General features: G+C 43.9%; 1 protein-coding gene across 2 annotated transcripts in view; it reads left to right on the top strand.

The window, feature by feature from the left end:
• Positions 1-9,549: 9,549 nt before the first annotated feature.
• tbx21 (T-box transcription factor 21) overlaps positions 9,550-23,380 on the top strand; it is a 30,547-nt gene continuing 16,716 nt past the window's right edge. The window contains exon 1 of one of the 2 annotated variants that reach the window (XM_088623233.1): positions 9,550-10,946. In XM_088623233.1, the coding sequence (XP_088479359.1) occupies positions 10,393-10,946 (554 nt within the window). In that variant the 5' untranslated portion in view covers positions 9,550-10,392. The remainder of the gene's footprint in view (positions 10,947-23,380) is intronic. The other variant, XM_088623235.1, reaches the window with a different exon arrangement.

Raw genomic sequence — 23,380 nt, 5'->3', positions numbered from 1 at the left:
CCTCTCCTTTTTCTTCCAGGCGTTTGTACAGAAAGTAACTCGTGCCTGTTTTTGTAATGTGACTAAAAATAAAGGGTGAAGTGTTTAGGTACTTCTGTACACCCTTTTCAACCTACATAGATCACAGTGATAAAAATAAAATGGCAGAAGGCTACTGATGCACCATATCTCTGTGCCGAGCAGGGAGAGATACAGAGCAGTGATAGGAGGCAGATGCGATACCAGGACTGATGTACAGAACCTAGGAAATGGGTGCTATGGCAACCTAATATTTACGTATATAAGTATAAAGAACTGGAATGGAACTCTGCTATCTTTCTATGGGGGAAGTTTAACTCGTTCACCTATTTTTGTGTGCAGTGCTTCAGATGAGGACTGGAAATCAAAACATCATCGTGTTAATCTGATATAAAAAACAAAGAACTGGAGGGATGTTCAGCACCAGTGTGCAGCTAGCTCTTTTCTCTTGGCGTTTCTGTTTTGTTGTTGTTTTCTGTTTCCGTTCAGAGGTGCTCCTCTCAACTTCTGAGTAGTTGATCCGTATGGTGTCTGAACTGAGACAACACTGAGAGTCTGTGACAGACAACAGCATCGCTATGCTCAAAACTACTGTCTTCCCCCTTTTCTTAGTCTGTGGTTAGTGCTCTGTAGTGGTCACTGACAAAAAATAACAAAAAAAAAACGCCTGTCATTTGGAGTGTTTTCCGGAAACCTTCTGGTGTCATGGACACATGGAATCTATGCCCAGTTCCTTGGCTGCAAATCCAGCTATGATCACAGAATCCTGAACAGGGCAGCAGTGGCATGCTCATTAAGAGGTGTCTGGAAGTGTGCTCGGTCATGTGAACGTCATGCACTGTGTGAAGCTCGGTAATTCGTTCATGCCAGATGCCTAGTGCATTGCATTAGGAATCTGCTTGTTAACAGTCACTACAGCTTCAGCCCTTGTTCGCTTGTCCCTAGCTCCTTGAGTTAACTTTAAATTTGCTAGGAGAGTAAAGCGAATTTGAATAGCCACTGTTTGTTACATTGGTAAGAATGTAGTAAAAGAGATACGGTAAAACAGAGTTGGGTGGTAAAATGTATACAGTATATATATATGATCTTTGAGTGGAAATGGTAAAATACATTTTAACCACTAAGAATTACCGACTTTAAATTTGCATGAGGGTGCAGATCATGGACGATGGTTATGGTGCTCGCACATGGTTGTGAAAAGTGTTGAGACTTAGCACATGCACAATTGTGTGACGGTTTATCTACTGCTTGGAGCAGTATTTCTCAGTGGGTGCAGGGTTCGGGGGGGTTAGGACTGCCTCTGTGTGGTTGCAATGCCCCTGTGAGTTAAGGGCCGTGTTGTGAAGGGCAGCTTGAAACTTCTGCACACGCTCAGGCTAGAGGAATGTGCCTCTGGCGGCAGCTGCTGTACCCCATCAACTGCAAAGTGCCTTACCATTACAGCCGAGCATCACGCTTTTGGAAGAACGAGAAAACTTAATATCGCAACTAGTTGTTATGTAGTAACCTAGCAAACAGTGTAGGCTACGTCGCTCCAGGAAGTAGTTCAAAACTTGTCTTGCCCAATTCAACCTGACTTCCTGCTCTTCTTCTCAGCTGGAGCCAGCCAGGCTCTGGGCGGCAGTATGATGCCATAGTGCCCGTATCGCGGAACTAAAGCTGAGCCTTTGAACAACGTCGGATCGAGACAGACGGTTAAAAGATTCCAGTTGATTCTCTGGGTGGGCACTCAAAAGTATTAATTTTATTTTAATCTTTTGCTGTGACAAACCGAATAATTTCCATTCCAGACTGAATGAGAGTCATATCTGGGGCATCCCTGCACAGGCAGTTAAAACGGTTTTGCATGGCTGAGTAAGTCAATGAAGCCTGACTCATGCCAGAGTGCAGCATTCAAGAGTGAACTTCCAGGGCCCTGCTGTCAGGGGCGTGCAGTTCCAGTCAGGAGGGGTGTCCACATAACAGACCACATAAGTACAGATCTGTTGCCGTCCCTGGAGGTAATGAAGATAGTAAAAGAAGAATGAAGGACACCCAGTGATACAGGCCTATTATAAACTTGTGGCCCTCTGAAAGCCCCTCTCTCTTTGTTTCTGGCCTTTTCTGTGTTGCAAGGCTGATCCACCTCAGTGCTCAGCGCAAGGCTAGCTGGCTGCTTTGCAGGAGCAAACCCAGCATTGATTACCAGCTAATTATAAACTGAGGAAGCAGCAGCTTGTTTGTTTCTAGGGTTGCGGTGGAATATATTTGCACTTCTTCTCCAGCAGTTCATGTGATATCGGGTGCGAATTCCACAGGGCACTAAGTGCTGCCTCTCTCTTCCTCTCTCTCTTTTGCTCTCTCTGCTTCTTCTTCATTTCCCTCCTGCTCCCTCTCTCTGCTTTCACAGACTCCATAGGTGGTGCCTCCTGAAGCTTTTTTTTTTTCGCACCAAATGTGGAGAACATTTAAATAAACATATGTTCAGTTAATTCCGCCCCGTGTCTCTGCGTAACGACCCGCGAGGAGGATCGCACTTCTCCAGGAGCGTGTCGGAAAGCGCGCGCTGTTGAGTTCCTCGGTGCGGGGCTGTGCTGCTCCTGCCTCACCTTCAGGGCTGCAGGGCTCATGCAGATCTCCCTGGCATCACTGGGGGCCACATGCAAACAGTACCCGTTGTGTGGTTCTTGCACTTCAAAGCACTTGTTCTACATTTTCGGTGTTTTATTTCCACCTACATACCTCCCTTTAAACTGTAATTAGCAATAAATGAGTCTTCACTAGATCCCAGTTTAGTGACATTAATATTGCCCTCTGGGTTTAGGGTGTTTCTTTTCAAATTAACCATACTTTTTGTAAAAGGTTTTACTTGTGATTATTAAAAAAAACTATTTTCAGGATTATTTATTGGGACATCTTATTCAACAACTGACTAAAATAAAAATGTTACCATGTATGCTGAAAGGAGTTTGTGTTTGTGCCCAAGGTTAAAGTGTTTTATTCAGACAAAAGTCCTTTTTCAGCTGTTTTGAAAGATCCGCAACCACAGTCACTTTGCTGGAGGGATTCATGGGGAGAAACACTCAGTTTTAAGTGAGAAGCAGCTCACTTTGTTTGGTAAGAAGCAAATGTTTGGCAAGTTGAAGTGACATCATGTGATGGAATAACATATGTTAGTAAAAGGGTCCTGAATGTAGGTCAGCTCTTAGTTTATTTTGTACTCTATTTTATTACTCTACTTTACTCTATTTTATTACTCTACTTTACTCTATTTTATTTTTCACTTTCTTTTATTTTGCACTCTTCAATGACTAAAAGACTTGGAAACATTTGTAAGATCTATTAAGTCACTAATTGATTCAGTTCAGCCATTAAGAAATTGGAGTGAAATCTAGAAGACCTTGTCATGAAAATTACTGGGGATGTTGATGTATGTATAGAAGGGTTACACAGAGTTCACTCCAGGAGTAAGCGCACATTGAATACACTTTCTTAAGTCTGAAGAAATTTTTAAATATTTTCTAATTAACTGAACTCCAGAATGAAATAAAGCCACTAAATAGGAGAAGACTTTTTAAATGCTAAGGAGACAAACTCCTAAGGAGGACACTCTTTGAAATGTTCAGTGTTAATATTTAAAGACCTTTAGAACCCGAGACTGTTTGTGCTGTATGGGCTAATTGAAAGACCGCCGTGTCTCAGGAGGTGGTTCAACTTTTTATAGAGCAGGTAAAATTCCCCAGAAAACCTTTCTGCGTACAGATGACTCAAAAAGAGTTGTCAAATTACTCAACCCGCTCTGTGACTTGGTGGAAAGCATGGTGTCCAATCTCATCCTCAGTTCAGTGCTGAAAAATGGACGGGTCATTTTTGGAACCTTGTGCATGTAAAGTCATGAAAGGAGAAGGGATGATGACAATGTTATCCTGTAGCCTGCAGCTGATATTAACTGAGCTGTCAGAATCCAGTGCAATTTGCTCAGATTTCTGCTTTGAGAAACTGTTCCAGGCTTATGCTTTTTCTCGGTGTTCCTCTCGATACCGATGCACTGTTTGCACAGACCGGTAACAGTTATCTAAAAGCCATGTGGACTCAGCTCAGCTCGGTTCTGTCCACTAGCCTTCTGGGCCCCTGTATTCCAGGCAGCTGTTGTAAGATGAAGTTGTGTGCCAAGGGAGCTTGTCTTGTCCTGTTTGACCTCAGTGACTCGCATGTGACACAGTGCAGATTCCAGGCAGGTAAACGGCCAGACCCTGGCATTTTGTTTTCTCAAAAACAGAAGAGACAGGGAGAGAGGTTTGGGAATGCAGGCAGCAGGCAGTAAGACACGGAGAGAGGAGAAAAGCTGTTCTTGAGATATAGATCCCTTCTGCCTAGTCAAAGAGATCGTCCTCTTAATTTCAGCCACTCTGCGTGAAACTGTGTTGTAGAAGGACTTTGAAAATGAATTACATGCCAAAGGCCATTTAAGAAGCGCTGTCACTAATATGCTTTAAAAGTCACACAGCAGTTGGTCAGGCAGTGACACCAGACTGGCTTTTGGTCAAGCAGCGTCCTTAGATCTGCTAATAATTGATCAAAAAGACTGAAATGTAGGGATCCTGACTGGCTGAATCAGTAAGGTTTCTCTCTTGGAGAGCGGGTCAAGACCTCCCTCCTTTGAGGCTGGGCTCTGTCCCTGGCTCGGGTACCCTTCTTGAGTCACACCGCCAGCCGTGCGCTTGCAGCGTTGGCGATGAGAGCTGCCGTGCTCCTCCGGTGGGAGAGGACTGTCCTGTGGGAGCTGTGCACGCCCATAATGAGGAAAAGGAGGCGGACGTTCATTTCTGGGGCCTTTTTCAGAAAAATATAGCATAATAATAATTGCTTACACTTATATAGTGCTCTCCTGGACACTCCACTCAAAGCGCTTTACAGGTGATGGGGACTCCCCTCCACCACCAACAGTGTGCAGCCCCACCTGGATGATGTGACAGCAGCCATAGCGCGCCAGAACGCTCCCCACACATCAGCTCTCAGTGGGGAGGAGAACAGAGTGATGAACCCAATTCAAAGATGGGGATTATTAGGAGGCCGTGATTGGTAAGGGCCAATGGGGATTTTCTTTTCGAGAAACGCCCTGGGATTTTTAATGACCACAGAGAGTCAGGACCTCGGTTTTATGTCTCATCTGAAGAACGGTGCCTGTTTACAGTATAGTGTCACCGTCGCTATACTGGGGCATTAGGACCCACATGGACCACAGGGTGAGCGCCCCCTGCTGGCCCCTGCTGGCCCCACTCACACCTCTTCCAGCAGCAACCTTAGTTTTTCCCAGGAGTCTCCCATCCAGGTACTGACCAGCCTCACACCTGCTGAGCTCCAGTGGGCTGCCAGTTGTGAGTTGCAGAGTGATATGACTGCTGGCATGTGCGTGGCAGCATGGTCATCAATCCTCTGCAGTAAAGCGAAAGAAATGTTCTCAGGTGAGGGTTTTTTCCAAAACGAAACAATTGCAGATTCCCAACTAAAGGTAGAAGAACTAACTGACATTCAGTGTTGCACGTTGGGGGTCGGAATTAAAGGCTGGGAGAAGGGATTGCGTTGAAGACACCTTTCTTCTGTGGATCTTAATCTCCATGATGCTCAGTGTCTCCCGTCTTAGGTGTTGTTCTGAACACTGTCGGGCTTGCAGATGCCTTTGGGGCTTTTAGTTTTTGTTTGGTTGTAATTAAGATAATTACTGGCTTAATTGGATAAATTATTTATTTTCCCATGCAGTGGAAAACATTTAAGATTTTGTTTTACAAAAATCAAATCCCTCTTTATGTACCAAGAACATTTAAAAAGAAAATATCAGAGGTGTGATTTTCAATCAGACTTTAAAAAAGAAAAAGTCCCCTGGCCTACCACAGCCCAGGTGCTACATTTTCTCTGGCTTCTTCATCTTAAATGGTTGGTAAATTTAAGCTTTTTATAGCTTTACTGAATGTGGCAGACCTCTAACTTCTCAACAGGAACAACATACAGCAACAGAGCTTTGCTGTCACGCATTGTGCAGTGTCCAAAAAGATTTTTCCTGTCATGGACGGAAACACCTGTTCCGCATTGTCCTCATTTAAGTAGCTAAATCAGAGACTGTCCTTTGTCTTTAAGGCCCACACACTTCCAGATAGCATTTTAGTACGGGGAATTGTGCAGAATTTCTCTTTATTTTTCCAAGTTGATTTTGGAATAGCCAGGCCTAGATAGTGGATTCTGTGTCGATGCACAAGGGACAGGACTCCCCTTGGACCATTTTGACCATTTGTGCCCAACACTTAATCAAGAAGTTCATATGACAACCCTTGATGTGGACACTCCTCAAAAGCTTACAACATGCTGACACTCCACTGTTCTAAATATGAGCCTTTTCATTGAGCCTTTCAGTTCGGTTAGTATTGTGTCCATGTCCCAGAACTCCTTGCTGTGTGGTATACAATTTCAGGTTCCGCTAGAGGCAGCTCAGACTGTGCAAGCACGGTAAACCACCCAAGACACCCCAAGTCTGAACAAGAATCAGAAGCCTCTCTGCCTCCTTCGCAGATATGCAGGCTGCATGTGTTTGACAGATTGCGACTGCCAGTCTCACAGAGCAGGGCATGATGGTAGACAAGGTGCTGTGTCTCCAGTCACCTGACCTGCGAGACGGTTTTCACAGCAGATGAATGTGCACTGCTCTTGCTTCAGGGAGAATCAGGCCCAGGTCTTGTCCCTCCTGCACAGTGTCAGCACCAATGAAATCATAGTGTGACCTTCTGTGCTCACCTTGCTACAAGAAACACAGGAAGTGGGATAAGAGCAATTGTAGTGAAGGAGGAACCACAGAATATCCGTGGTGTTTCTGCGATGAACTATGTTGGCCTAAAGGCTTGACGAGCAGAGATTGCTCTTTCATTACCTTTCTCCTAACCACATTAACCAGATATCGTTTTCCTATTTCAACACAAATTAAATTTGTTCTTTTTTTCAATTTTTCCTGGCTTTGGAAGAAAAAGATAATTTCACTTTTTATTTGCAAATTTAAAGGGTTGCTACTTACAGTATATATTTTGTAATTCGGGGGGGTCATAAAGAGTAAGAGACAGTTGAAATGGTGCTTAAAGTAGAACTAGGGTATTTTTTTTTTCAATCTGTATGATATGAAGGCTTCAGTCTGAACTATTAGTTCTTCTGAAGATGTCCTTTATAAATGGCAGCAGTATCAATAGTTTTTTCTTATTTATTCTGTTTGATGAACTGGAGCTAACAATACCTTTAACAAAGAAGGAATAAAGCTGTGTGTCTGCAGTAGTGTAGAAATTTGATTCTTGCTCTTTTTTTCCACAGGTTGGCAAGCTTTTGGTGTTTGGGATCTGCTGTCATGCCCTGTGTTTTCCCTTGTGCTGTTCAGGCATTAGGAAGGTGAAGTTTGATGTGCCTTTAAGGAAAGGGCTGAAGCCTACAGCGTGAAATGCAGTAAGTTAAATTCCCCGTTCGTTCTTCCTTCGAGTATTGACAGTTCCTACAGCTTTGAGTGTTGCTCAGAGCTTATCACCTATGCCCTTTTGTAATGGAAAAAGTCTCCATGTTTAATACTTCAGGTGTTCTGTGCTGTGAGCACCAGGTTTCTGGATTCCAGCTGCTGGTGGTTTAACTGAAATCATGTTAGTCATCATGAAGTCGAAAGTAGCAGAGATAGGCATCTAACTGTTCTATTTCTTACATAAACCCTCTCTTATTCTTTCTTGCATTTCATCTTACCACACTGCCACCCATCCCTCTCTCTTGAAGTGAGCACAGCGCAGGGGGCAGGGATGTGTAGTCATTACCCTGAAGCTGTTTGTCCACATCTCTGGGGCTGTGTGGAACAGTCAGGGACCCTGGCCGAGATATTGTCATCTCTGTGGCGTTTGGACTGAGAACAAATGTTGGCCGGCACAGATATTTCACTGCATTGGGTGTCAGAATGGCTTGAATTAGCAGAGACCTCAATCAAATTCTTACTCTGCGAGTTATAAGGCACATAAGCCCAATTTGCCAACACTGAATCCTGTCCTTAATTTACACTTAAATAACATTCTCCTTCCGAGAGACTTGATGCCTTCGGGGGCTCAGAGCTTTGCTCCTCGTGTGTTTTGTAATGGGACGCTTATTCCCAGCGATCTGGTAGGGGGCTGTCTCCCGGTATATTGGGCCCACGGGTTATCACTCTTAAAGCTTGGCAGTTTCCGCTGGCTTCATGGAGATTTTAAGTCTGTAATGGTATTCACCACTATTTACTGGAATAAACATTCTGAATAAGCATGTTGACACCTTCCCCCAGCCCAGTCGGTGAGTTACAGCACATTTACATAGACGTTTCCGGTTTTTGGTTAATGCCTTTACCCCCGTTAAAATATCAAACACAAGACTCTTTCCACTAGTTCTTTTTTTTGGTCCTGGTGCCCAGTAATCCCACATTCAGCCTTTTTTAAAAAAAAAGTCTGCTTTACCTCTGGACAGGCACGGCATCATCCGGCGTTTTTAACAGCAGTGAATTCCAGCGCAGGGACTTAAATGAAACTTAACTAAGATCTATGGAGTTTTATCTTTTGAGTCTGTTTAAAAATTCACCGTGAAGACTGTGACGTGCATATCGAAAATAAACTGCGTTAATATTCATTTTTTTTCTCCTAGGTGAAAAGAAAAAAAAAACACGTTGTTACCAGTGTGCATGTATACCTATTTTAGAAACCTTATAAAGATGCAGGTATTCGAATAGCAGCATCATCATCATTATTTGTATTTTATTGAAATGGGGCGTTCGTACTTCCACTGTGCAGTCCTAAGTTTGCAGTGAAACTGGTATAGAACTGAGCGATAGTCTGGCTAATGGGGAGTACCGACTCACCAGCACGGTTCATGCAGAGAGAGAACATGTTTAAAACAGGGCGACAGCCTACTCGAAATGTGAAAGGTGCAAAAAGGACCTGCAAAAAACAGGTGACTTTATAGGAGCAGCAGCAGCTAACATCTTTAAGCAAGATGAGCATGTGTTCTCAGTGTCCGGGGTATCTTAGAGAGCGAGGATCTTGAGAGCCCGTCTTGAGCAGAGCGAGTCGGGCGCGGACGCGTGGTACCGGGGGGTATTTCGGTAGATTTTTTGCAGTTTCTGCGGTGCCGATTTCCTGATGGAAACCGATCGCAAGGAGGCTCGATGCGCAGATAACCGGGCACTAGGCTCGCATTTCAAGCCGGCAAAGAACCTTAAAGGAAACTGCGAAACCAGTTCAGTGTTATCTGGGCACATCATCAGAAGAGCCACTTCCAAAATCACTCTAGCCAGCATAATGCTTAATAAGTTTCTAAAATGTGTGGCGTTTTGTGCCACGTAAAACGTTCTTGATGCATCGTTATTTCTGATGGTGTAGCTGTTCGTTGACGCTCCAGTTACTGTCATTACCAAGTAAGATTTGTTCGTCAGATTAAAGAACTGCGACTTTAGACATTTAAACAGAAGCCCCCCGATTTAATGAGGGGTTCGGGGCTATATGGTGTTTTCACACAACCCATAAATGTGGGGGGGAAAAAACGCGTTGACTTTCAGGTGAAGACATCTCGTTCTCTCTTGTGGAGGGGTGGGTATACATCGTGTTTCTGGGCGATCACAGATACAGCAGTGGGCACCTTTTCTTTCGCGTAAATGAATACACCCCTTGTGCTTTGGAAAAGGGAAAGGCGGTTTTTCTTTTTACCTGACAACCCGTGCTGTTCTGTTAAACTAGAGGAATGCAGACTCGTTCTTGGGCGCTTTACACCAGCCCCTCAATTCCTAAACGAAAGGGGCAGATCGCTGCCTTCTTTAAAAAGCGCCTCGGTGCGCGAGTGATGAGGACTGACTCTCGACAGCCCCAGGCGAGACAGCACAGCCCTCTGTGAAAGAGGTCCCGCCGCTCCAGCCAATCAGCGGCTCTAGAAACTATATATGATTTAAGAAGGCGAGCATGTGTTTCCAGCTTTAATAGCGAGCTGGGTGAAACACGCTGTGATGTCTACTATACTTTCAAAATAGCTCACTTGAACTATCCAGTTCACGAACGGCTACTGCTATCGCGTTAATTTAAGTTCCTTGGCGTTGCTTTTTTTTTAAACTTATTCTTTTTGGGCACAACACTGTACAGCAGCAAACTTGTAAGTTGGAGGAAAAAAAAGAAATCCCCCCCACCTGATTAGCGGTAGTTAAGAAGAGTAACCGCCGCTCGAACCCATCCCACCTGTCTTGGTGCGTCCTCGGCGCCGGTTCGGGCACCTTGCGGGCTTGCGCTGCTGCAGGTTCTGGGTTCATTGAAAGACGAGGAAGAACGGAAGACAAGGCGAACTTATGAAATTACACGGACACCTGGGCTGACGCAGCAAATGGGCGGAATAGGTGGCAATTTTTACGTGAGCATGTTGAATGGGACTGAGGCGCAAAGTTTTGGAAAGGACTCGGACATCAACAGCCACCTGCACCGCAGCAAGGATCTGTCCGACTTCAAAATGGGGATCCAGGACACCCGGTTTTACTACCAGGACCCGCTGCAGGCGGGCCAGGACAGCTGCTCCATCACCCTGCCGTACTCGGCCGGCCAGACCGTCACGGGCTTCGGGTCGCACATGGGGAGGCTGTTCACGTCGCCGGGCCTCGACAGCTGCCCCTACAGCGCCGTCCGGTCCCCGACCCGCAGCGGCGCCGGCCAGAGCTTCGCGCCGGGCGGCGGCGAGAGTTTCGTGCACTCGGGCAAAGAGGTCTACCCGGCCGGGGGAGACGGGTACACGGCGCCCTTCCAGCACGGGTACCCCCGCCCGCCCATGTACCCGCTGCCCGGGCTGCAGGTGTCCGGGAAGACCCAAGCCGTCCTGAACAACTACCCGCTCTGGGCGAAGTTTCACAAATACCAGACCGAGATGATTATCACCAAACAGGGGCGGTAAGAGGACTGTTTCTGTGTTATTTTTAAAACGCCAGACCGCTGGGTTTATTCCTGATGGGTGCTCACACGAAATGTGGGGTCAATTATAGCAGCGGTGTCATCGTCGTCGTTGGTATTAGCGGCGCAGATTGTAATTCGTTTGGTAAGGACGCGCAAGTTTGCTGCCTCGTAGCTTACGTTGTTTTTGTTTTTCTGACGGCCTCCTCTTTACTATCGAGTTAATTAACGGTATTCTGCATTCAGCGTTGTCTCTATCACGCTCCGCTCTCGGCTCAGAAACCCGGCTCTGTCGGATACGAGCAGTGCCCAGTGAAGACGCACAGGCGGGTCGCGGCAAAACCGAAACCGGTTCGGAAGCCACACGCTCTCTCGTGGGTTTTAATAAAGCGACATAAATAATGCTAAATAGCCGGACCTTTTGTTTCCTGTCAAGTTTTCTGGAGCTATGCATTTCGGTTTTTTTTTTGCACTACCGTTTCCGCACACGGCTCACCACCACCACAAAAAAACAACAACATATATATCTTGAAATAGTTTTGCTCTTTTGCCAGTGTGGTATCTGCAGTCTGAAAGTTGACCGTCCTCTGGAGTTCTCACCGGCTGTATATGGACCCCCTGTCTCCAACACATCAAATAGGTATACACAGAGACGCACCGTCTCGCATTCAAACCACACACACATGCACTGCTCCACATAAACACACAACCCCAATGACCGCATGAAGCTGACTACTTCTGGGCTGTGCGTAAACTATAGATTAAGGCAGTACTTTCTTCTTTTAAAGAGCAGTGCTAACCTTTCGTAGTTAGAAGCTCAATTATTTCATTGGCCTTATCTAGGTACTGGCTGTTGCGTGTCGAAAGGGCTATTTTACTTTAGGTTGATCGTGGCCACTAAAAATTCCCAAGTGATTTAAAAAGGCCCGTACTCTTTAGAGCTCTTTTCATATTTTTTTTTTTAAAAACATACTGCATTTCACCGCATTTTGAGATGCTTTGGTACTTCCCCTGCCTTGCGTTAAAAATTCCTCGGTGAAGTCGAATGCATTATCTGAGCAATTGGTATTGGACCTGCCCTAGCGCTCCCGTCGTGACGGGCGGTGTGCGGTTAATTAGGGGATGGGGATTGTGAAATACCTCGAGGACGTTGTGACACCTCGGCGCCCCCCCCCCCCCCCCCCCCCAAGGGTGCGGCGCGCCCCCCCAGGACAGAAGCGCCCCCGGTGTGGTCTGATAGGTCAGCGAGCATTAGCGCGAGGAGGGCGATTAATTTCCTAACGCGCGACACGTCTTCCTGACATCGGGCTTTCGGGCTGTGGGCTTCCCGTCCGTCGAAAATTCTTACAGGAGGAGAAGACGTACTGTAAAACGAATCCATCAGTTTATTTTTTAAACAAGCCCTTCCTGCGGCCTCCACAGGCTACATTAACACTCGGTGCAAAAGTTCTCTTAGGAAAAAACTCAGCCGAATCCTTTAAAGAGCATTGTGTTTTTTTTTTATTTCTTATTATTAGTCCTTTGTTATTTTCTTTCTAATTATAATTGACAATAAAAAAAGCAACTTGCCGTTAACATTAACAAGTCGCACCGGAAAGAACTATCAACAGCTGTGAGAGACAGTAAATGCTGGATGAAAGAAATATTCGTGGCATTAGTATATCATTATTAGATCAAAGTATAGTAACTATGGCTTGTGTATTTTGCATATGGGTATAGTCTTCCTAAGATGTAAAAATCGACTTTAGATGAGCTTTACAGCAGATACTGCCCGGTCTTTCTGGCAATGCACAGATGCTTATTTATATTTTAAATAACAATGTAATATAAGGACCATGATGATCTATTGGCAACATAAGCTTGCCTAGAAATTGAGTCTTTTTTTTTAAATTAGTGGCAAAACATGGTTAGGATATCAATAAGGTTGAGCAAACTAATGGAGAAGTGTATAAGCCTTTTAAAAATTGAAAAAAATGCAAAAATGAATCAGTTTTTTGCTTTGACTTTAATAGTAGAAATAAAGTAGTCATCAATCCACTGCAATTTCAGTGTATTTTTCCTATATCCAAGCAGACCTTATTATATACATGAAGTACAATCTACCTAATTACGCCTGAAGATTTTCTATTACAATATTGTGGAAATAAGTTGAAAAAGTACGGTTTTTAATGTCTTAGATTTACATTTGTTCTACTTTTGCTCATTAATGAAACAAATTCCACCTTGTTAAGGTAATATTAATCTTTGTCAAATTTGCTTGATAACGGTAATTCAACTACTGTTGAAGTAAATACCTGTTGGGGTGACATTGCTTATTTATTCAATACCAATGCAAATCGGACGGCACCACAATTCAGTCACCCTGGTTTGTCGCTTCCTCTTGTTTCACTGCAACTCAGTTGACCAATTTGAAAGTTCAAATGGTAGCGAGAAAGCGCTGTTCCCTTGCGAAATGACCGACTGCAGTCTAGAATAAGTGTGGCCTTGTGAAGCTGAAGAGGGCTGCAGCTCGATGGCGACCGGCTGTCTCCCAGTTCGACAAGGGCGCTGCAGCAGGCAGGGGACTCGCGTGTAGCGATTAGGAAGTGCAGGGGGACCCAGACTTATTGCTGTTCTGTGTTCCTCTGACTTGCCTGGACCCCGTGCTGGTGTCCTCAGCCACAAAGGGAACGGTGTTCAGTGTCGTAAGACCGCTTGAGCTTCAGTACAGCAGAAGTAAAAGAAAACGAGGGCGCCCAGGTGTTGAGAGTTGTGTAGCTTACGTTTTATTTCACCAGTTGCTGCCAGAGTTCAGCGGCCTTGTCAGTGTTCTGTTTTGGGCGGCGTGACAGAGAGGCGTTTTCCACAGATATTTGATTTTGAAAACGCTGTGGGACCAGGAGCGTTTTTTTTAATTGTAAAGCAGAGCATCGATATAATTATTGCCTCTATTTTTCGTGTTCTTTTAGCTTCTGCTGGTGCTCCCTCTTATCACGATTAGGTTTATTCCATCTCAGCCTTAAGAAGACTTCATTGACCCACAGTGTGTAAGTGGGTGAGCAGTTAAGTCAGGATTGTTTTGCAGGTCTTAATCAGGTTCTGACTGAAAGCTGACTCATAAACCTGCAGAAACCCATCATTTGCAGACTGGAGGTGCCTGCCCCTGAGTTAGACTGAGTACAGGAGATTATACCATACAGTGTTCAATATACAGAACAGTACAGTAAATGCCATTACTGTGATTACAAGTGACAAAGGTAAAGTGTAAGAAAAAATTGGATAGCAGATGATACAGTGGGCCAACAGAGACAGTCAGCTCTGGTGCTGATGAGCAGACAGAGATGAAACTGCTTTAAAACAAGTGACTGGGAGCACTGTGCTGCCTGTTGAAGGGCCAGCAGCACCTTGTGCCATTCATGAAGACGCACAGTTTCAGTCTGAGTGTGTCTTAGCCTTTGAAAAACCTGTACTCACTGTCTGCATTCAGAAGATCTTCATGACGTACATGGTCAAACAAGTCAAATAATTCAAAATAATAGGGAGATTCTTGAAAGATTATTTTGTGTTGGAATTATTTAGTAGCGTGTCATAAAAGATGGTGTTTTACATTTGAAATTTTGACCGATCAGCCTGTTTTAAAGGAATAAATAATTTGTGATTTTTTTTTCAATTATGTTTTGCTATTTTGACAAAGAAAGAAATTCAAATCTGACCTTTTGGTTCACTTTAGATAAGCAATTTTATTTTTAGTCAGAGTTCTCTGCATTGTTTCTGAAGAGTGTTGTGAAAGTATATATTTTATAAAGAAGAGCTCCTGCCCATTTCCTAGTTATGTTAGATAATTGAACATGTTAATGATTAATATGCATATACATATCTTATCGTCTGATCGGAAGTGATTATTTCAGAGAAGAAAAATGTATGACTATTGAACAGATAAAATTCTTTTTGAACTTAATTCTCAAGGCTTACAATTACAGTAAATTTGTAGTTTGCTGTAAAATAATTAAGGTTGAAATGTACATAATGAAAAATAAGGAGAATAACATTAAGCGTGTTTAATGGGACATATCTAAGAGCTCTTTGGTTGGACTACAGAAAGTTTTCATTCGTATCATTTGAGAACCTCTTGGTGTGTATTGGTGCCCTGTAAACTCTTTCAGAACTTTTAAAATTGTCGTCAGACAGAAGTTTCAGAATTGTCCTGTTCCGATTCAGGTTTTGCTTGTTTTTTTTTAATAATTGAACTAATTGCCGAGTTGGCCTACAGGGATTACTCAACCTGTACGTGTTGAGCAGGAGGTGATGAGGTTCAGCAGGAGAGGATAAAGAGGTGTTGCTTTGTTCACGAGGGCATGTTAACCTCACGTGGCCTGCGCCAACTTTTTGAACCGCACCTGCTTGCGCTCCCTTTAAAGACTCTTTTTTTCTCTTGTGTGGTCTTTTTACAATGCACTTTCTGTTAGTAAACACAAACTAAGATCTAGGTATATTTTGCTGTTGCTGTTTCAGTCTAAAAATAAGTGTTTAGAGGAGGTTTCATACCACAAGAATAGGTTTCATATTGTCCTTGTCTTAGAAGGTTACAGTCTAGCTGGTCTTCACACTGGTTTGAATTTAAAATTCAAGTAGATACATTTGATCAACCTTTTCCTCACCTCCAAAGAGGCCGTGGAGTCTTGGAAAAACTGCATGACTGTAGCCCTGGGGAAGGCACGTTGTGGGGCTGTGCTGTAGAGGATCATGGGAAGAGTGTCGTGTCCTGTACCGGAAGCCCGTTCCTCTGCTTTTAAAATCTGTGTCATGTGGATTTTCACCTTGCGTAATAAACCTGTGCGTGAAACCCCTTTAGGCCTACAGTCTCTGAAGCCAGCTGGGCAGAGGTACACTGGCCCAGCACGAGCCATGTAAAAAGCCGAAGATTTACCCCTCCTGCCTCGCCGTTTCTCTTGCGAGGTAGTGTGGGCACAGGAGGGAGGCGATTCTCTGGTTTCTCACATCCCACAGCTCGCCTCGCTCTCCTTGAACACGTCCAGGTCCGCCTTCAGCGTCGCAGCAAAGTTTCTTTAACGTCAGTTACTTGACGTTAAAGGAGCAAGAGGGAACGTTTAAGTTTTTTTTTTTAATTTTTTGAATGTCTGGAGGTCGGTGGAGTCATGCCATGAGGTGGGTAGTGACAGGAATGCCCCAGCAAGTGTTCTTGAACACGCGTGTATGGCCACATACTGGACTGCCAGTTCCAGGTCCGCTGCCCCTGGGTCACAGGCTGTCAGTCCATCTCGCTTGTGAGGTCAGAGGAAATAGCTATCCGTTAGTCAGCCTGGGTATTTTGGAGTCGCACCAGTGAGTCTGAGGCGGGTCGAGGGCACTGCTTAAGTCAGGGGCGCTGGGGTCTTGTGTCGTTTATGTTGGTTCCATGTTGGCAGGTCATCAGGATAAAGTATAAAATATTAGTGATGCTTGCTGTAATTGTTTAGTGAGATCTAGCTCAGAACATCTGAGAACAGAGGTTTGGGCAAGAGAATAGGCCTTTTATTTGTCAGCAAGGTAAAGTCATGTTCTTTCTACAAGATGGCAATGGCCATATAGTCACAATTGCTGACTTTACCGGTTCGAACCGCTGGGCAGCTGCGGTCAGCACCACTCGTACTAGCTCTTCCATGTGAAGGAAGCTCAGTACGAAAACTCAAGTCATCATTTCACGTAGGTCTTTTCGGCTGGTCCACAGCAGCTGTCTATAAAAAGCACAGACATAAACCTCTTTGGATGTCTCTGTGTGCTAGGGGAGGGGAGTTTTTTTTGGGGTATATTTATTGCTTTAAATCCTTCAGCGCAGCTAGCAAAGACCAGCATGTCATTTTCATTTGGATCCCAGGGCATCTGCCAACACGGTTTATATCAAAGCCAGCGCATCACAACACCGCGCGCGCACATGCACCCTCGCAGGGCACTTGAGCGCTAACTAAGTGGTAAAGAGGGATAACGTACGTAGCGTAAACGCCGAGCCTTGCAACCAGCCATGCCTCTCTTTAAAAAAAAGAAATGGTTTTAAACTGTCGGCTGCCAGTTTTTGTCTTTGTCTAATCTCTCTCGAGTTTTGAACGCTAGCCATTCAACCCCCATCTTTAACCTTTACACTTTTAAATAAGCAGTAATGTTATTTTCTTAATCCTGCACTGATCTAGAAGGGAAATGAGAGGAGAGGTGGTGTACCAGTGATTAAGGTTTCCAGCAAGGGAGGTTATTCCATTGTGGACAGGTTCGGTCAGGGTGCTGAGCAAGTCAGAGGCGTTTTGGCTGTGGGAGGTGATTGTTACAGAGAACCGCTCTGTCCCGCTGTCACTCAGTTGAAACAAAAACTGCAGGGAGAAAGAAAAACCCGTCACTTGGCAGCACAGGTCTGCCCGCCGAAATCTGCAGCCCGCTAATATTGATAGTAACGCCACTTCTAGTAGCGTAACTACAGTTACTACTTTTAAAAAATAACACCTGTTCTGCAAGTGTGTGAAGATATACATCACGATTTCTGGGGAAAAAAAAAGATGGACTCAGTTAGCGGTGTTAGATTGTTTTGAAATTGTTTTTGTGTGCAGTCTTCTTTTTCCATGTGTAGATGCTCGGTAGACCACAGAAAGGCAACTAGTGATTAGTTTTCAGCCCTTGCTTTGCATTACATAAGCAGTCAGCGGCATACGTACAGTAATTCAGGCCTACACACTCGAAAACAGGGAAACAGTTTCCTCTAACATTTGCTCAGTAATAGATGCCTTTAATCTAGGTAACATCCTACTTCCTACATCCTACATCCGCAGCACCTGTTCAAGGGCAGATCTGTCAGCTGGCCCTTGGGGCATCTCGGTTTCACGGCCCTTTGCCGTTTCGGGTAGAAAGAAAAGGTTTTTTGAACATTATGACCGCGTAGACTAGTGAATTTTGAAGTTACGTGAGGCTCCGGCATGTCCAAAGTTTCCATATATGCAGCTTCATAAATCAGAAAGAAACTAAAGTGAATCGTGAATCATACTAGGAACACAGAAAAAAAAAACCATAGAAAACAAAGCAGGGAATTGTATATATATAAACACAGATTCATACGTGATTATTTTCATCTTCTGTTTGAAACAAGGGTTTTCATTTTTACGTAAGATTGATAAAAATATGTTTTGGATGGTATACCTACATGTCAGTGATTTCTCTCCTATGTGTGTCAGTGCGTGTGCTTTTTAACCCTAGACGGGTCGAGGAATGCTTGTGAATCAAGTAAAGATGCAGTTACTATCGCCATGTGTGTATGTTGATTTTTATACCGCAAGTTGAAATGTTTCCACGGGCTCCTCTGGACAGGCCCTGTACCTCCATTCCTTCGGCCATCAGGCCGTCACTCTGTTATTCCGCTGGGTTACGTATCGCACCATCTTTACAAAAGGAAGTTATGTTCTATTTTCTACCGTTCAAAGTCGATAAAGCTAATAGTTAATCTGGTTCTGTGCATGATTTAAGTATCAATACCGATTATTTATTACCGTTTGTTAAGGTATTATTTAAGTGCAATTTATAGATTTGCACTTTGTTGTCAGTGTAAACGTTACTTTGGCTAATAATTCTGGCATAGTTATTGCCGATTAATTAGTTAAGTGCCCCACGATGCACTAGTGTTGTGTTCTCATTGTGAAAATGAAAAGATGTGATTTCCTGGAACACCGCTCCGGAGTCTTGCCTGGGGTACCTTAGGCGGCCCTGACAGTCGGGGCCCCTGGCTGATGTTGGGGTGCCTGGAGTTTGGCTGTGCGACTGAGTCCGAGCCGCGGCACAATCCCCTCCACAGAACAGCAGTCCGAGCGAGTGACGGTTCAGACCGAATTGAAGAAAGCTCTGACAGGAACCCCCCTTTTCAGACGGCAGGTCGCGTTCTCCCTCCTGCCCAGAGCAGCGTTCCTTTTTAGGTTGGCTAACGCCTTTTTTTTTCCTGATTGGTACAATCTAAAATTTAATTTAAAGTCCTCACAATATGAACCCGTCTTCCGACTGTTTTGGTATGAGAGCGACTTTACGAGCTGTTGCGATTCTCACATTGGAGTTTTAATGGCAGCTGAAGAATCAATTTGCCTTAGTACCCTTTAAAGCAATCTTTATCTTGTTTTAAATATACTAATATGTAACATTAATGTTTTATTATAATATTAATATAATTGTTATAGATTATATAATATATATATACACTAATGCTATATATGTGTTGATTACATATGCAGATTACAAGGTACTTCTGCAGTCTTGTCTGGGAAGTTTTATAGCTTAAATATGACCTTTGAAAGCAAACTGCGAAAGCATGGCTCTCTGTGGTGTGTGGATGTGCTGAAAGGGAGTTCCTTGTTGCATTGAGTCAAAGCAATATACATATGTATGTGTGATGAGACTAGATTCTTGGTTGTCCTGCCTGAATATATACACTCTAGTAGTGCAAGAGTAATCAGAAGCATGTTTCAGATGGAAAGGCTCACCTTTTGTCTTTTGTTCAAATTGAAATCAGCTGGTGGTAGTGGTGGGATTGCGATAAAGTGTGCAGACTTTGTGACTTAGAATTGCACCAGAAGGAAACCGGAATTAAAGTCATCTAATTTAAGTATCTCTGCCGATGGGTTTCTGTGGTATTTAATTGACCAAGGCAGTAAGAACATTGCATCCACACTGAAAAACAAGTTCTTCATCTGATATGCGCTTAAAGATGCAAAAACAGAAATCTCGCCTTGCTGCGATAAAGGGCAGGGCTGTTGTTCCACTGCGTTGTTTCTTTAGATGCAGCTGACAGAAAGGAAGCTGACTGTATGGAACCTTGTTTTCGGTGCTTCTCAGCCACAACAGAAATGTCAATTATCTCCCTCTTGATCAAACCAAATACAACCCTGTCATGGTTCTGAGCTTTGGGGGTGAAGTTGAGCTTGCCATCATCGTGATGGAATGTATATACCATTCGAAACACAGGATGGTAATCTTCAAACACTACTGTGGGTTACTTCTGAACACGAGTCACCTTCGACTAAGCACCAACAATGATTGAGCATGTTCCTGTGGAATTCGCATCGACTCAGCAGAAAATGGCAATTCCTGTGTTAGGCTTTTGGATGCTTGCACCCGCTCCTTCTTGGTTAAGTTGTGTGTATTGCAGAAGAATCTCGGAGTAGATTTATGTTTTTAACAAAATATTGAATACTTCATACAGTTGCACTCAAAATAGTATATATATATACAGGAACAAGTAATAGGTTTATTCCATGCTGAAAAGAGAAGAGGGAAAACACAATGTTTTGGCTGTGGAGCCTTTATACCAGTTCGTTATTCTGATGGCTGTACCAGGCGTTGTTGCTGAAGCTGCTACCTTCGCCTCTTTAACCCGTTTTAGTTATTTTAGTATTGTAGTTACTAATTATTAAATGGGCTGGATGGCCTCCTGTCGTTTGCCGACCTCGGGGTGTTCTTACGCAGAGCAACATGTATGTGTAATTCCCAGTGAGTTTCCACTCTTTAAATTCAAATCCGAAAACCCTTTTTTAATGTGCTTTTGCAGTGGCACGGACAGGCCATCGTGTGTGAGATGAGGAAATTGTGAAATCTGTTCAAGGTGTGTATTATCAGTGGGGTTGTTTTAAGTGTAATCAATATAGTTTTTTAAAACTGGGCGGAATTTTCAGCGGTGCCACTTTGTGGTTTGTTGAGTACGTTCTTGTCCCAGTAGGGGGTAGTTGTGATGAAGTCGTTTCAGAAGCGGGGCGCTGAGACTTGTGACTGCAGCTGGACAGAGCCGGTGTGTATCTGGAGCAGAGATGATGATGATGATGATGATAATAATAATAAACTTTATTTTATATAGCGCCTTTAAACGTGGCTTCTCAAAGCGCTTTACAGGACGACAACAACAATAAATAAGAAGACTACACAAGATAAAAACAATTACAATATACAAAGGAGACCGTGGATGGTGGTACTAAGAAAAGTGGAGGGGTGAAGAATGGAACCAGTTAAGTAAAGGCTTTTGAGGGTTTTGAGTCTGGATTTGAAGGAGTTTAGAGAAGGTGACTCTCTGATATCCTTGGGGAGAGAGTTCCAGAGATCATGGGTCCTGCTGCTCTGTTTTCAATTGGAATGGCACTCCAGGGCTACTTTGGCAAAAAGGGTGCTGTGTTCCGCGTGTCCTTTGCCCAGGAATCTGCTTGACCCAATGTCCAGTCCCTGGTGTTGGTTCCATGGGGTTTTCAGTCAGTTTTCTCAGGAGGATTGATTGGTCTCTCCTCCTCTGCACCAGGGGGCCAGACCAAGCTCTTAGTGGGGTTGAGCATCAATTTCTGGCTTTTACCAAGGGAAGCTCCAGGATATGTCAGAGTTTCAAATTCAGGTTTACAATGTGGTTGGAGAGAAATACACAAATAATAACCGAATCTCATACTGAAATTTCTTTAAATAATTTCAGTGACTAAAACACATAGTAACATTTTACAGTGGGAAACCAACAGTGAATTAAGCTAGGGGTAATTTTTTTAAAGCCTTAATTCATAGATCGTATGTTTATTTGATTTTTTTTTCTTAATTCATTTTTATGTTTTAAGTGGTAAACTGATAAATAGTTTAATCAATATCAGCATGTTATTATCTGTAAAATAAGGTTTGAAGTCTCTTAGGAACTCAGGATATAAGTAACCTACTGCGGTGAAGAAAATTGCGTGTGAAAAAAAAGATTTAGATTTACGTACTCAACCAAGCAAGAGAAGGTTTCCTCTCTCACAGGTAGGGGTACTGCTTGGCTGTACTTCAGCGTGATTATAAAATGGGTACACGTATACCAGCTGGCGGTTGAGCTGCAGTATGGTAGGCGATGAGGAAGGAGGCAGGGTTGTGGTTATCTCAGAGTCAACTGAGCCTCATAGACTAGCTCGGAGACTCTGGAGTGCGGTGAACTCCGCGCCTCACAGACAGGGCAGCTAGCAAGAATGTGTTTGAAAAACAAATACAAAAAAACACAATCAGCTGAGATACTTTCAGAGTCTTCATTTCTTTTAAACAGTGAAGATAAAAAAAAATGGAAAACCCGTTTGGCCCCTACTCTTAAACATGGACCTCACTGCACACATGCAGAGGCTGGGTGGCCCAGGGGTTTAAACCACTCACATGAGGGTGCAGGACCATGCCCAGCCTCTGCCTTTGGCTCCCCGAGCCAGTTACTGTGCCTCCTTCTTAAGATGAGCAGGACACCCGAGGTCCCACTGTGAGCAGTGCTTCAGCAGTAGTTGCTGGTGTGCAGTTCATCCCCTTCACTCTGCTAGTCACTCTGAATGGTGATTATTGTTATTACTGTGCGGGTCGTTTACACAGGGGACCTTCCATATTGAAACGTACTGCAACCTGAGAGGGGTTGGGGGGTCAGTCAGGCTTGATCTGGCCTTGTACTTGTTGTCTTCTCAAGCTGTGGAATAGAAAACCTCCAGGACCTTCTGTCGGAGGGATGGGAATGTTCTTGGCCACCATGCCTGGTGTTGGAAGCACGGCTGTAACTCGTGTACTTCAAGTGTGGTGAAGTGCTAAGCTGTGGTATCGAGCCATCAGTGGCTTTTCAGTTCCGTGCCCTGACCAACACGCTGATTGATACACACACACGCATTTTATCTGATTATACACACAGTACAAAGGAGGAGGTTGAGTGTTCTGCTGGTGTCAAAGTATAAGTCTACTACCGGTTATTTTCAACAGCAACATCCTGCAAAACACAAGGAAGTTCTGTGGTGCACCTTGTCAGCAAAGGAGCCTCAGAGTTCACAGTGCAATAGCAAGAAAGAAAACTGTCAGAGGGAGGACAAGAAAGAGCCGAAAAGCACGAGTACACTACCAAATCTCTTACAGCCATGTGGCTTTGATGTGCAGGGTGCAGGGAGAGCTATGCTGTCTTTTCGCTCTTTTTTTGTGCAGGTATATTTAGAGGAAAGCCAGCTGAGTTCCCTTCTGAAGATTTCGGCCTGCTCTGAGCTCTTGCTTTGAAATGCACCCGAACCATGGGGCTTGTGGCTTGGACGAAACTCGCTGGCTCTTTTCAAGTTTTCCTCTAAAACAGGAGAAATTCACTCAAAATAACCCAGAGTCATAGTACTGTGTTTCACTTTGATTCAAATGAGGTTGAGCTCTGTGCCGTTTTCTGTTACTCTCCTGAGGCTTTAGGATCTAATTTAACTGTTTTGATTAAAACATTAATTTCTGTTTTAGTTTTAAAGGTGTACAATAGAGTGCCCTCTTGATTTATTCCTATCCCTGATGAAAGAGCAACAATAGCATCAAATAACAGGAACATTTCTAAAAATATTATGCAGTAATTAATCTTAATTAGATTGCATAGAGAAAAATCCTATTTGGCATGAATAATCTTGAAATTAGGAGGGTCACATTCATTCACACCCCTGTAGTTAATTTTTTGT

Source organism: Lepisosteus platostomus, chromosome 28 (assembly GCF_059453375.1).
Source record: "Lepisosteus platostomus isolate fLepPlt1 chromosome 28, fLepPlt1.hap1, whole genome shotgun sequence".
NCBI lineage: Eukaryota > Metazoa > Chordata > Actinopteri > Semionotiformes > Lepisosteidae > Lepisosteus > Lepisosteus platostomus.
Note: the sequence above shows the minus strand (reverse complement) of the source record. Positions and strands in the feature narration are given on the sequence as shown.